The 16,046-nt window shown below is 33.1% G+C and overlaps 1 protein-coding gene and 1 pseudogene across 1 annotated transcript; both read right to left on the reverse strand.

Annotated features, from left to right (window-relative positions):
- Nucleotides 1-2,665: 2,665 nt before the first annotated feature.
- LOC21403002 lies at nucleotides 2,666-3,887 on the reverse strand (annotated as a pseudogene).
- A 1,506-nt stretch (nucleotides 3,888-5,393) lies between these two features.
- LOC21403005 (cytochrome P450 CYP736A12) lies at nucleotides 5,394-9,583 on the reverse strand. The gene is made up of 4 exons (XM_010101607.2): nucleotides 9,573-9,583; nucleotides 7,903-7,970; nucleotides 6,150-7,074; nucleotides 5,394-6,005 (listed from the first exon to the last, which is right to left on the reverse strand). The coding sequence occupies exons 3-4, from the start codon at nucleotides 7,032-7,034 to the stop codon at nucleotides 5,394-5,396; spliced, it is 1,497 nt and encodes a 498-aa protein (XP_010099909.1). The 5' UTR covers nucleotides 7,035-7,074; nucleotides 7,903-7,970; nucleotides 9,573-9,583.
- Nucleotides 9,584-16,046: the final 6,463 nt, after the last annotated feature.

Genomic DNA, 16,046 nt, shown 5'->3' on the forward strand with positions numbered 1-16,046 from the left:
GATTCAATGTTATTGAAGGAGAATATAATTGCCATTGCTATAGTAGGCATAAGAAAATGTAACAGAAAAACGAGAAAAACATATCCTTAAAAGTAACAAATTGTAAGTTCAACATCATGAGAATTACGCTCGACACAGATCAGTCCTTTATTCTAATCTCATGGAGCTAGATTCAATGCAGGAGAAAGATCAAGGCTTCTTATTAACATGCCCAGAAGAGGATGAGGGCATTGTGGACTTTCTCTCTGCCTTGAGAAAATCTCTACGCAAGAACCTATTTGCAGGGCAAAAGAAGAGACATTGGCAAAGTTCACTTCTGCAGCTTCCGAAACCCCGCATTTTAGGGTGCAGGTTGGCGCACAGTTGGCTGCACTCGGGTTGCTTGCAGTTAAACGGCGCGTTGTGGATCCTCTGGCCCTTGCATAGGTTCCATGACTTGTTGTTGTCTTCAGTTGCTGATACACATCAAAACATAATTATTTCGCAACAGATTATTTATTAGTTCGGACTTGAACAAATGATAAGAAAAATTTGCATATTTTCAAAGCGTTGATCGGTGTGCGTTTCACATAGGATCCATATTTATCGACAAACGGTGAAAGATGGGCAATCGCTAGTGTAGTAATTAGGACAAGTAGCTATAGCAAAAAATAGTAGGATTTTGCATGTGCATAGCAATTTATAACAAATGTACGCATTTACCTTGAGTTTCAGAAAGGAGAACTGTGAGGAGAATGAAAATTGTAGCAAAGTATTTCATGTTAGTTAATCTTAGAAATGGTCAAAGCTAGTGTCACTAGTGTTTTTAGAGAGAGATCGAAAGAGAGAGAGAGAGAGAGAGAGAGAGAGAGAGTTAATGTATATATACAACAATCTTTGATGGAAAATGTCGAGGAAAACGTAAGAAAATGAGAATAGGAAATGAGTTTTGGTCCTTCATGGCTCACTTTCATGACCTACCTACTTGACACACAGTTGTATCATGGGACTTATAACACCCAGAAACAAACACGGATCTCAAATTCTTGGCGATTTTTTTTTGTTTTTTTTTTTCCTAGACCAAGGACCCATGAGAAAATTATTTTTTACTCGTTTTTTTTTTAACTTTTTTTTTTTTTTTATCTCCCTGTTAGGACAAAAAATTTCCGACTCCAATTATCTCTTTTCCTTAATTTCTCATCTTTTTTCTCTAATTTACATATATATATATATATAATCCATAAGTTCAGGATTGAATTAATTATTTGATTCTTAATTGGAAATTTATAATCCGCAGATTAGTCAACGCATTAATTAGTTGACAGTTGGTAGGGTTAACATTTACAATTTCAGTTTATAAGATAAAAAGAAGATTAGGAACATACTTGCGAAGAAAAGGGGATACATTTTGAGACTTCATATAAGGAATCAGATCATGATAAGTTATTAATTTTAAGATTAATAAATAAATTAAGATTAGATAACAGTTTCTTACTGTGTAGCATTAAAAATGTAATAGCCAATCAAAACCTTACTACCTAGGATGAATTTGTGAGTCTTTGATTGATGATTAGTGGCAAGCATATATCAGCAGAACTTGGCAATAGCTTCATAATTATTTTTATTTTACATGACCATGTTTGGTAGCTTGTATTATATTGTGTTATATAAGATGTATTGTATTGTGTCGTATTATCATAATGTAACGGAATTTGGTGTCATGACGTATTGTATAAAGAATTAAAATGTAAAATTTTAATAATTTTAGGATCAAAATGTAAATTTTGAAAAATTATAAGGTCAAAATGTAATTTTTCAAAAGTTTTGGGGTCAAAATAAATTTTATAAAAATTTTGAGGTCAAAGTGTAATTTTACAAAAGTTTTGGGGTTAAATATAATTTTATAAAAATTTTGGAATCAAAATATAATTTATAAAAATAAAAATTTGTATTGTGCTCCTATAATTTTTTAATAATTATAGACTCTGACATGATTATATGTTAGCCCAACATCGACTTGTAATTTTGTCTAATCTTAACATGAATTATTAATTTATTATAAAATAATATAATACGATATGTTAAAAATAAACCGTATTTAATAATACAACATAAATTATATTAATTTATCATTTATATTAATTTATATAATATTCTGATCACTAAACATTATATTATTATATTATTATATAATACGTATTCTAGACGGTCAAAAACAAACATATATCAATACTAAAAGGCACAGTGATCTTGAACGCTGTGAGCTCCACGACATGGGATCCATAGATAGAGTCACTTTTAATTATTTCTGAAAAGGGGTTTGCTTTTCTGTCAGATTAAGTTTGTAATTCTATACTACAAGAAACTGTTATCGTTAAGCTAGTGGTCTCCCGCTGATTTGGTGTTTAACATAAAACAAATAATAAGAAAGAAAAAATGCAGATTAACCGAATGTTGACAGTAAAAACCCATACAAATGCCATTAAAAAAAAAAAAAAAAAAAAAACCCTTCAAAATGATACAACCAAACATCACTTAAAACTTTATTCCCTGTTCAAACACCAGTTATAACCCAAGTATATAGAAGTACAAGAACACGTCCTAACAGAACAACTAAAACAAAACAGGAACAACTAAAACAGAAAAGGACATTAAATAAGTACAAATTTGGACCTCAATATATGAATCAATTTATATCCCTCTTTCTGAAGGCGATTTGGGAGTAGTTAAACCAAACTTTCATGTCATGTCGAGCTGCAATCCCAATTGGCCAAGCATTTTTCAGGATGCGTGATTTGTTTGGTATGCGGAAACCATTAACTATGCAGTCTTCATTCATGGCTTCATGAGGGATCAATAATGGTACCGCTGGATGCAATCTCAAGGTTTCCTTTACCACCATGTCTAAGTAGTCTTAAAACTTTCTAAGTCTGATTCATCCACCATTCTTTCCAGACTTTCGATTTCCTTCTAAACTTTCTTTTGTACCCTTGGGTGCTTGATAAGTTGTGTATATTGCCCATTCTATTGATGTTGCTGAAGTATCCATGGAGAAAATTTGAGGCATTACCATATACATATTATGATTTTAAAACGCATTCGGATGTTAAGGTCATACCAATAATAGAGCTTTGATATTAGGTCGCTCGACGCGGTATTCTAATTCTTCAGACCCCATCAAACTTAACATGACATCAACAAAAGTCCTAGGTTTTGCCATCCTCATCTTTGGAATGGATATGCTCATCAATGATCTTCTCAAAGAAGACATCAAACACCCTGCAAACATCCTTCGTGGCGCTTAGTCAAGACATTCACGTCAAGTGGAGCAATGAAAGGAGTGTAATCCCCAAAGCTAGGAATTGCAACCAAGTACAAGGCCTCATGGACAACAGCCTTGAAACCTTCTTGTCAAATTCCTCTTCTGAATACTTCTTCCCAAACACCATCCTACAGCTCAAATCAGCACTCAAGGATGCAATCTTCGCACTGAGAAGCCTTGTGAATGAACTCAATGAGAAGGCCAATTTCTTCCTTCCTCATGGTTTTAAAAGAACTGATTTTGGCACTACTAAGCAGCTCTAGAGTGCCAAGCTTGCACATATCACCCCAATACGAACCACATGGGCTAAAAATCATGCTCTTTTGCTCCAAGACACATGCTTTGCAGCAGAATAAAGAGGTCTGCCGGGAAAAAAAACATGGTCATGGGTCCTAAGAAAAGGCTCTGCAGCTTCAGGTGAAGAAACAATAGTGGTGAGATTAAGACCTAATCTCATATGAATGATTGGACCATATTTTTGGGCTAATTTATGCACATCATGATGTGGGACTTTTCCGTCTTCTCGGACCAGGAGGTAGTTCCGTCTTCTTGTTCTTGGCTCTACATAGCTTCGTTTGCAGAACATAAACAACTACAACAAGTGCCATAAGTATAGGCCAAGTCCAAGCCATTTTTCTCACTTCGTAACAGAGGAAACTGGGCACCTATCTTCTGAAATATTGGCTTATAAGACCTTGAGACAAGAGTTCGCTTCAGTTGGAGTGTCTGTCCACAAATGTGAAATTAGGAACAAACTAAGAAACACGGGTTTAGTTAGACTCCAATGCTTATGTAAGATTATTGCTGAACCTTGACCACAAACTGAGAAAAAAAAGGCAACAATTCTCTTGGAAATACAAGAAATAGAATTGACAATAATGCCTAACATACCCAGCCTTGTATATATGTGTGTGGGTGTGTATATGTGTGTGTATTACATATATATATATATATATATATGCATATGGAATTAGTGAAGAAATGAAATGGTTTAGTTGGTTACATCAGTATGTATTTTGGAGATCACTTAATAAGAGCGCTTACATCTCAAGTCTTAAAAACCAATTATATCAACATAAAACTAGTCTAGAAAACTGTTAGCATGCCTCCTCAGCTAAAACAGTGAATCATATAAGCATTTTTTTTTTCCAGAATTAGTAAATGATACATCATGTCCATGACACAGCTTCCGATCTGGCTTCAGAATACAAGCAGATATTATCGGCCCCAAGCGCAACAGATCAAAGTAAAACATAATGGCTTCCTCCTCCTCCTCCTGTCTTGGACCAAAGGTAGTACTGATGCCTCCGTAGGAAGTAATGGATCAAAGTTAATTCATATCAATATTGTAATTTTCACCTCTACCAAAAGAATCATCACTCCAAGACCTCACGTGGCAGAAGATGAGGCTATTCGTTTCGAGTTGTATATGGCGATCTTTACGGGTTTCAAGTATGCAGTTATAATAAGTGATTCTTCAGTGGCTGTGAAAGCGATTCGTCTTCATCAAATGACTGCTCCTGGTCTTTACGGAACATCAAAGTAGATTGTGACAATGTAAACTTCGCGGCTCATAATCTAGTGAGGTGAATAACGACACAACAGAGTTTTTGGGTCGATCCCTGCAACGGTTACACCAGCTAACCTTTTCCGCCATTATATAGAGTAGAATGCTATATGTCAGGGCCTTTAGTTTTAGTTTTTTTTGTCTCTTATCTTCCTGCTCCGTTTTGTTCTCCTGTTTGTTGTTTAGGAGTTTTTAGGCTTTCCTTGTTTTCTCTGTCTAGTATTCTCTCAGTTTAGGGTTTGTAATCCCATAGTTTTTTTGGTCGTTTCCTCCCCTGCTGGTTGGATTTTTAATGCTGTTTGATTTTGTACTTGTTGCTTTGCCGCCCCTGGTATGCTTCTAAAGGAAAGTTTCAGGAAAAAAAAAAAAAAAAAAAAAAAAAAAAAAAAAAAAAAAAAAAAAAAAAAAATTAAAAAAAAAATATTTATACAAAAAAAAAAAAAAAAAAAAAAAAAAAAAAGAAAAACTAAAACAAGAAAGGACATTGAATAAGTTCATATTAGGACATCATATGAATCCATATCCCTACTTATGAAGACGATATGTAGGAATGGCTAGAAGATGGTTCGCTCTAGGAGTCGTCAAACCAAACTCTTCTGTCATGTCCAACTCAGTGGGAATGACACCATTTGGGAGTTCCCAATCAAAACAATGCACAAGTTGTGCCACCACTAACTTGACCACTATCAGGCCTAGCTGCAATCCAGGGCAATGTCTCCTTCCAGCGCCAAATGGGATGAGTTGGAAGTCTCTTCCCTTGAGGTCTATGCTACTTCCCAAAAACCTTTCTGGGATGAACTTCTCTGGATCATTCCAAGCATTGGGGTCTCTCCCGATTGCCCAAGCGTTTACGATGACCCTTGATTTTTTGGGTATGTGAAAGCCATTGATTGTGCACTCTTCCATGGCTGCATGATGGAACAATGGTACCACTGGATGCAGCCTCAAGGTTTCCTTTACTACCATGTCCAAGTACTCTAACATTTCTAAGTCTGTTTCTTCCACCATTCTTTCCATGCCCACCACAGTTTCGAGTTCTTTTTGGACTTTCATTAGTACTCTCGGCTGTTTGATAAGTTCTGATATTGCCCACTCTATCGCAGATGCTGAAGTATCCATTGAGGCCACAAGCATGTCCTGCAAGAGGAAATTCATTGTTTGCCACATACATTAATACATTTTAAATGTATTAAAATTTCATTTATATATTTAGATTAACTTGGAAAGATAATGCTAAAAATGTAGGAAAATATTTAGAACATTTAATGGTAAAGATCATACCAACATTACAGCTTTGATATTTGGCCGTTCAATACGGTATTCCGAGTCTGCAGACTCCATGAGGCTTAACATGACATCAACAAAGTCTTTGGTTTTACTATCTTCATCCTTAGATAGAATATGATCTTCAATTATCTTCTCAAAGAAGTCATCAAACACCTTTGCAACAACCTTCATGCGCTTGGTGTAGCCCTGTAGGTCAAGTGGAGCAATGAAAGGAATGAAATCCCCCAAGTTGGGAATTGCAGCCAAGTGCATGGCCTCTTGGATAACAACCTTGAAACCCCTCTCGTCAAATTCCTTGTCCAAATACTTCTTCCCGAACACCATCCTACAACTCATATCTGCATTCAAGGTTGTCACCTTTGCACTGAGATCGACAGAAACACGCTCACGAGCAGCCTTCTGAATGGTGTCAATCAATTGGCCAATTTCTTCTTTCCTTATTGCTTTGAAAGAACTTATTTTGACACTATTAAGCAACTCTAGAGTGCACATCTTGCGCATGTAACGCCAATAAGATCCATAGGGAGCAAAGACCAAGTCCCTATACTCCCAGAACATATACTTTGCAGCTTCAATATGCGGTCTGCTCGCAAATACAAGGTCATGGGTCTTAAGGAAAAGCTCTGCTGCTTCAGGGGAGGAAACAATAATGGTAGGAATAAGGCCTAATCTCATATGCATGATTGGACCATATTTTTTGGCTAATTTATGCAAATCATGATGTAGGAATTTCCCTAGTAAGTGCATGCTTCCGAAGAGTGGAAATCCTTTTGGACCGGGAGGTAGTTTCTTCTTCTCGCCCTTGGCTTTCCATGGCTTTGCTTGCACAACATAAGCAACTACAACAAGTACTACAAGTATAGGCCAAGTCCAAGCCATTATTTGTTCCTCGAAACGGAGGAAACTGAGCTCTTTTGTGCTGAAATATACGCAGAGCTAGTATGTTACAAGTTCTTGAAATTAAGGAAGGAAAAAAAAAAAAAAAAAAAACTAACTAATTAACTAAGCTTTACAAGAAAGTGTCATAACTTTATTTCCAGACGTATCTATTTATTTTGTCTTGCGGGGGAATCTTATTACGCACTTTTAACATGTTTATTTATTATAATGAAAGATACAAAGTTATAAGACCGTTGAAGAACTTTACTTCCATTGTATGCCAAACAATAAGCATGTGCCTGAAATAACCAAAATTCTTAGGTTTGAAATCTTGATTCCATTTGATTTCTTAGATATTGTAAGGATTAATACACTACTCAATACTCATCTTTAGAAATCAGATAGGAAGACAATAAGAGACAAAAAGTAGAGATTTTTTTTTATCAAATATCTGTCAAGTAAAAGTTTCAATTGTGAAATTAGAAATCAGTTTATACTTCTCATGATGATTAACTCACAATTTCCTCTCAATAAAACTCATAATCTTCTTTGCAATACAAGAAACAGAACTGACTCTGTCATGACTCAAGGATAGGGCTGTGATTATTGAGATATAATTTTAAAAAATTAACTTAATTAAACTAGATTAATTAAGGAAAATTCATGAAAATAAAATAAAATATACAAACACCAAAATATATATTAAAATATATTACTCCGGAGTCTTTCTTTTACAAACAATATTTAAAACAGTCTATAAAATCCAAGGAAAATAGTACAACTCTGAGACAATGTCGACCAATACAATTTAACGACAGAAATACAGTACATCTCAGAATTAAAAACTGTAAATTCAAAACAAACTAACCACTTCGAATCTCGCGCCTTCAATCCATTAGCATCTACTCGCCATGCTGTAAATCTAAACCGCTAACTCTGGAGGGGGGTTTAAAACATTAAAAACAGAATAAAAATGAGTGGAAGGCCCAATAAGATATAATTCTATAAAAATTTAATAATTAAAGAACTCACAATCTAAAGACATACACTCGGAACCGGTCATCCTTTAAAGAAAGGAAATACTCACGTAATAGTAGCAAAATATCTGAATAATGAAAATATGCAAAGCCATAATATCATCACTGAGTAAGAAGTAGGCCGTACGGATTTTGGGACCTGCCCCCAAGGATACGATTCTCATATCCCGATCTCTGTGTTCATCATGCATTTTATCATTTCTTAAAATATCTCATTTTAAGAAAGAAAACTCTTTAAAATCACATTTTCAAATTATTGAAAACTCAATAGCATTATTCATGCTAATTCCATTAAAATTATTTCTTTCTTTAAACATGTTTTGTGTTTAAAACATTTTTATAGGTAAAAATCATCTAAATCATGGCTATCAAGGATATGATCATATGGACAATAATATCTTACCTCTCAGATATCAAACATAAGCTAGTCTTTCGTTATCCTAGCCTCCGCTTTCCTCAAAGCTTTTAATCTAATCTTTCAACTAATATTGTCACAAAACAAAGTTTTAAGATACAATACTCATTCCTAAAATAAATTAAATTCAATTATGTCTAATTGTTTCCTATTAGTGTGTCTTGGCTCAAATCCGAGTTTCACAAACGACTTTATAATTCAATTAAGGGTTCTTTAAAATTGAAATCCAACTCATTGGTTTAGTTTCTCATTGAATTTCGACTTAAAAAAATAAGTTTTTAAAGAAATTTTAGCAAAATACTGATATAAATAAGAAAAATGCTAAATCTGCAATTCAAGTTCAATTTCAAAATAAATTCTCCAGAAATCATCAAAACTAGTTTCTAATCAATTCAACAAGTCCAATAACTAAAAATTCTCAAATTTAATTCAATTCTAACAATAATTATTCAAATTCAAACCATAACTCAAAATTATTCAAATTCAATCAAAATTACAAATTCTCAAGTCAATAACTCAAATTTAAGTATGATTTTTTAAGAAATTTTTACCCCGAAGTGATTGAAGCTCGTTTCTTTCTATTTCTCTCATTTTTATTTTATTTTTGTTTTTTTTTCTCTTCCTTGTTTCGGCAGTGACTTTAAGAGAGAGAGAGAGAGAGAGAGAGAGGGGTAGCTGGAGAGAGGGAGTGGTGGCAGGCAGTGAAGGAAGAAAGAGAGAGAGGGAGTTGCCGTGGAGAACCAGAGGAGTGAGAGAATCAAATGAAAGAAAGAGAGAGAGTGGTCTGGGCAGCCACAGCCACGGGAAGGAAGGGATGAGAAAAAGAAAAAGAAAATAAAAGAAAAAATAAAAATAATATATTAAAATTAAGTGTATTTTTTTAAAAAAATTTAAGATAAAATTATAAATATTAAAAATAATTTAAAGTTTTTTAATTAATTAAAAAAATTAAATTAAACACATTAATAACTCATAATTTAATATAATTAAATACGTTTAATTTTAGAGAGCGTTGCAGACGCTCATGCCTAACACAGTCTTATAAACAGGGAAAAAAAAGTTGAAGAGAAAGGAGTAAATTCTTACTCTTCTGTTGACATTGATCGCTTATAATTCCCAGAGATCTGATATTGCAACTCCTATCACTCTAGATTGTGAAAAGAAATCTCTTTATTTGTTGAAGGAAAAGTCAGATCCGAGATGCTTAAAAGACATCTTGAAATAACAAAAATATTAAAGGGCACATATATATAGTACTTTTACCTCATGGTCAAGGTGTATACCGCACATATATATATATATATATATATAGACGCAGGCACACAGAAATATATAATTATATTTTACCACTTGTCTAATATCATTATTAAATAGATATCAGAGATATGACCAAATCACTTCGCTGTCATATTGATTATCATCTACCAAATAAAATGAGGGCTATAGATGACTAATTAATTGCGTAAAGTTCAAGTGAAAAAAAATATATTATATGCTCATCATTTCCTTTTTTTTTTTTTTTTTTCTATTTCTTATTCTAAAGTTAATGATTCTTCGAGATTCTGTATAACAATGCTGAAATATCACAACTTGGATTTTGATAATTGTGTTTTTCTTTGGTGTTCGGACTCTTTTGAGTTCTGTGATTAATTTAAAATTATTCAACTCTAAGATCATATTTCTTAAGTCGCTTCACAAAAAATATTTTCCTATTAATTTAAGGGAAGAACGTGCATTTCTTCTCCAGACTAATTATTAATTTATTTAAAGACCCATATTTTAATATCAGATTGAATCCACAGTTTGAAGAAAATGGGCAATAACGGAATCTTCATATGGAAAATGAAATAAGAGCCAAATATATTCTACCGTTAATTTGTAATCAGTAGGAGTCAACTAGAAATGACCCGTTTAAATTGGGCCCAAGCGTGCTCTTACTGTACTTGGGCTCAATTTAAACGGGCCTAACCCATTTAATTGTTGAGAAAAAGAGAAAAATAGGTCAAGACTTGAGATGAATTAAAATTAATGGGTCAATAGTTTACATAAATTAATAAATAGGCCAAATTATTATTTTTGTCTATAACTAGTCTGATTATGAACCATAACTTGATAAGTTATTGTCCATAATTATCCATAACTTGTCTGACTATGAACCATAACTTGACAAATTTATCCATAACTTATCTGGTTATGAACCATAACTTAACAAGTTATAGCCTATTAATTTCTATAACTAAAAATTGACCTATATACTTTCTTAAACTTTTCATATTGACCTATTTTCTACTATTTTCCTTAATTGTTAAGGCGTCAAGCTTGGTGTAGGAGTGCTCGTAACGTTTTTAGGCCGTGTTTATGTCCGTACCCGTGTTTATGCTTTTATGTGCTTTTAACGTACCTTTATCGTGTCAAATAACATATTTACAACAAATATAAGGAAATAAGCGCCAAACAAATCATATAAACTTCCATATATATCAAATATGATAATATTATATGTAGGTTAATGTGTACTTATTTTGTCAATTTGTCAACCGCAAATAGCAAATAATCTAATAAAGCTATTTACTTTTCTTTAACAACTATTTAGTTTTTATTTGAAAGAATCGGTTAAGTTTTCATTTTATTAACTTAATTATTATTTTTGATTTTATTAAAACTTCTTAATAAAACTAATATTTTTATGACAAGTAAAATAGATTAATAAAATTAATTTTATACTGTATCTTCATTAATTGGGCCCTTATCTTTTAACGTGCTCGTGCTCGTGCTCTTAGCGTGTCTTGTACCCAAAAATTACGTCAAGTCCAACTTATTTAATAAATAAAATATACTAAGCCCATTTAATAATCATGTTATGTCGTATCATGTCCATTTTTTAACGTGCCGTGCTCGTGTTGGCCCATCAAACCCGGCTCATTTTAAAATCTCTAAGTTACCTAATTATATGATAAATTAAAGAGAAATGTTATGAATCACCAATTGTGGTCACTATCACTTTTAGCATTTACCCAATCAAATATAATATGTCAACTATTTAGTTTTTAAATTTTTTACACGGTTTGATCATAATTAGTTAAACACTAATTGAAAAACTAAAATTAAATATAAATCTGTGTCTGTCAACTTTATGACCCCGTAATGTGGAAAGTAAGCACCAATTTAATTTGACATAGTGATTCTGATTGGTTTCACATTTTCAATGATACTAAGCATTGGTAACATGTCATAATTTTTCAATCTCATAATTATCTTTTATGACATCAGAATCCAACAAGTTTAAACATGCAGCATCATTCATTCAATGCAAGAGTTATGATTCTGAAAAGAGTACCATCTCTTAAGAAAGTGTAAGGATAAAATAATATCAAATATCGTATTATTTAAATAGAAAATAAATATAAATTTAGACAAGCTCTTTAATCCGGTACTTATTATTTGTCAGACTGAAACGATAGATGTATAATTTTAACTAATTGATGTATATTTATATGTAAAGTCTATATATTTATGGATTTAGAAACATTCGAGATTGTAATTCCACCGGGCAATGTGTATTTTTATGGATTTGGAAACATTTGAGATTGTAATTCCACCGGGCAAAATGATTTTGCGGCCATCGTCTTCATCAATCTCGATCAAACGCGAATTAGAGGAGTCTTCTCCTTTGCAGTACTTGAGCTGTAGATCCGTTGAGATGTCGTATCCCCTCCCTATAAAGTGACTATAAGAAGACTACAAGTTTGTTTCGAAGAACCTTGAGAATGAAACATTAATTTTTTTTTTCCTTTTTCCCAATGCCCAGTTAGCGAAAAACTTCCTTTAGTTGTGGGAAGTCCTCAACGTCCTCAGAGAAGAACTATAATTAGAAAAACCATGACACCCAACTAGATTACAACATCAATTTCCCCCAACAAAGAATACTTGCAAAATCACAAATTTTCACTGCACAGAAGAAGAAATCAGATCAAAACAGTGCTTGCAACAACTTTACAAGAGAGAACCCATAAATCTTTCGCACAAATGCCCTCAAAATCACGAACCCTGGATGAGGAAATCAAGAAAAATCAACGACCCACAACGGCGGCGGAGAAAGAGGAGGAAGTGGTGGTGTTTGAGGAGAGAGGAAATGTGAGGGTGGAGGAGGAAAGAGAAGTGGGTTTGGTTGTGGGAGTTGTTGGGACGCGGCCTCGTCCGCCTGTCGGAAGTCATCGGCGGCGAGGTGGCTACGGAAGAGGTCGATGGAGTTCGATGAAGGTCAAGGGAGGTCGAGAGAAAGTGAGTTTAGGGGTGCTCGTGTGTTTGAGAAAAGGAGAGGTCTTTTGAGAAATAAATTTTTCATCTATACTGTTTAAATTTCAATCCAACGGTCATAATTACTAAGTGGATCAATCAGATATTTTATAAGTGCCTGATTAAAGACTATTCCTATAAATTTATGAGAATATTGGATCATCTTACTTAACATGTCAACTTTTTAAGACAAATGTTTAAACACCAAGAAAATCTAATTTCTTTGTGGCAACTTTCGGACCCATAATATGGAAAGTAAGGACGAACATAATTTGATACGGTGATTTCTATTGGTTTCACAAACCAGTATCTAAGCACCGGTGCTTATTTAGCATTTTTACGTATCAATTACTATTTTTGTGGACGATAAGTTGGAAATGGAGACAAGATGGTTGGCTCTTGGAGTTGTCAGGGCAAACTCTTTTGCCATGTGGAGCTTGGTGAGAAGCACAAAATTTATCTTAATAAAGTTTTGTTTTTTTTTTTTTTTTGGAGAAATAAAGCATAACTTTTTAGTGAAAAAGAAAGGCAATTTTGACGGACATGGGCCATTGGCAAGATTTCCAATAAAAACCAAATACTAAATAAATTTTAGAAAAAGACATGCTATCAACGTAAGACCATTAAATTGTGTGTGTAATAAATCCCATGAACCTTTCTCATGCTTATACCTCTATCAACGGAATGCTCTATGACACAGAAAAGTCACTTTCAAATCAAGTTATTAGTCACTACTTATCAGATTGCTGAGTCCACCAAGAAGATACAGCTGAAAAAATATCGAGCAATGCAATGTATCATCACTAATGAACACGATGATCGATACAAATCACATGTCCACTCTATGGACCCACAAATTAATAATACTAATGAACACGATGATCGGTACAAATCGATGTCCACTCTATACACCCACGACTTAATAATATTTAAGGAGTGTTGACAAATTTTACATATCAATGTTTGACTTATTTTAAAACTAGTAGAAATGATCATCATCAATGATAGTTCACATTTGTTCTAAAAACAGATCCTTGTTACTATGTGTGAAGGCGATATGTAAGAATTGTTAGACTTTAAATCTGTATTTTACATTTCAAGAATTATAACACTAAATTATTAAGAAAATAAGTTAGAATAAATATTTATTTCTGTTGGTGCAGTCTTAATCTCCAGTAGAAATATTTAAGACAACTAGCACGTCGAGTTATTGTCTTTCTCACTCAAATCACTATATTCTTGAATAAAGTGTTCTCTCTCTAAATGGAGAAGAGGGAAAACGGCTGAATAATTTGACGTATTAAGGATCATAACTTAAATTTTTTTATATATTATCCTATTAACTCTCATTAAACTTAATTAGGTCAATATTAGAATTTATTAGCAGATGAGTCATATGAGAAAAAAATCTTCTTGTTGGCAATAAAATAAGCAGATGAGTCATACGAGAAATGAGAATCGGAATTTATTAGCAGTTCATACTAGTAAAAAATTAGTCATAGATTTTTTTTTTTTTGAAAGTGGAATAACTTTGATTAAGCAATATTAAAAATATATGCCATTACATAAGTGCCCAAAAACTAGGCACCGAGTTAATCCTAAAAAACATCTCTTGATGAGCTACAGAATTCCTCAGGAAAAGAGAAAAGTCAGCAAACATTACCACTGTGAGTTTGAGAAGCTAGGGGTCTGTTTGCTCACTTTTTTAAAATAATTTTATTTTCGGTACAAAAGTAAAAATAAAATTATTTTAAAAATTATTCTAAAATTGATTTTATAATTACGTTTAGTTAGTTTTTTAAGAAATTATTTTGAGTCTAATAAAAAAATAAAATTGTGTTTGGTTATAATTATTAATTAATATAGTAAAAGATTGTTGATAAGTACTTAAAAATAAAAATAAAACAACTTTCAACAGTTTTTTAATTTCTTCACAAATATCATTCTCGCTGTATTTTGTTTTTGTTTTCGTTTTCAAAATATTTATTAAATAAACATAGTTTGTAGACCGTTTTTATTTTTATGTCTCAAAATATGTGCAAAAATATTTTAAAAAATAATAAAAAACCAATTTTAAACGCACTAATATATCTTGCATAGCCATTGTAACGATTTAGTTTCAAAATGTGTTGTCCCTATATTAATGTGTCGATCTATTTTTATATATAGATGAACAAATTATATCATCACATCAATCAAATAATATGGGGGCCCATTCTTGAGAGGTGTATTAAAATATGGTAATTTTGATAAATACTCATTGAAAATATATGTGTCAAGATTTTTATTCTTTATTATTAACAAAATGATATTTATCAAGAGTAAAAGGTAAATGTCTGACTCGTATACTCTTAAAAGTAAATTCTTATTTTTTCATTAAAATATAAGAAAATTGCTGAAGTTATTTTTAAACTGCATGAATTTTAAATTATTACTATTTATTTTTTATTAATGCTCTTTTAACTAATATAGTAATTTAACTAAAAAATATTTATTAAGAACTAAAAATTGAGACCCATGCGTCGTTTCCTTTCTCCACTAAATATCTTATATTTTATTCCCTTTGTTTAGAGGTGTCAAATGGGCCGGGCTGTCCATGGACGGCCCGGCCCAGCCCGTAATAGTGTCTGATTTGGCACGGCCCGGTTCGTTACTGTTACGGGCCGTACCGGCACGGCATGTGTAATGGACTAGGGCTGGGCCTCAACTTCTCAGCCTGCGGCCCAAGCACGTGGAGGCCCGCAGCACGGCCCAAGCCCTGATTCGGCCCGGCCCAAGCCCGCGAAACGGCCCACGAAGAAGCCCATTTCATTTGGTCCAGTGGGCCCTTCGCGGGCCCAACGTTCGGCACGTGACGGGTGTAGCGACCCTCATTTGAGGCCACCACTGTAACTAACTTTTTAACTTGTACTTACTGAAATTTCTTAAAATTTACGAAACATTTTTTTTTAAAGGTCTTATAATAAACATAAAATACGAAATTGCTTTCTTAATTAAAATATTCAAACCTTAACATATCTGTTTCATAATCATAATTAACAAAACTATTTGTAACATAAAGCTGATTGCGGAAATATTTGCGAGTGGTATCCATATCCCGAGCTCCACATCGTTCGTCCACTCGCCAGCAGTCCATCAGGCATTATATGCCGGTTGCTTACCTACAGTATAAACATTCTATAATGAGCTTTCGCTCAGCAAGTAGGAACCATCTCTCGTAAAATAACTGTAAGTTCACATGAATAAATATGCATGAGCCAATTA

The sequence above is a fragment of the Morus notabilis genome, unplaced genomic scaffold (genome assembly GCF_000414095.1).
Source record: "Morus notabilis unplaced genomic scaffold, ASM41409v2 Scaffold604, whole genome shotgun sequence".
Lineage (NCBI taxonomy): Eukaryota > Viridiplantae > Streptophyta > Magnoliopsida > Rosales > Moraceae > Morus > Morus notabilis.

Excerpts from the sequence above, each read along its gene's own strand:
- LOC21403005 (XM_010101607.2), bottom strand. The coding sequence starts at position 7,034 with ATGGCTTGGACTTGGCCTATACTTGTAGTACTTGTTGTAGTTGCTTAT. Across the intron at positions 6,006-6,149 it reads ATATCAAAGCTGTAATGTTG|GACATGCTTGTGGCCTCAAT; the intron begins GTATGATCTTTA and ends TTCCTCTTGCAG.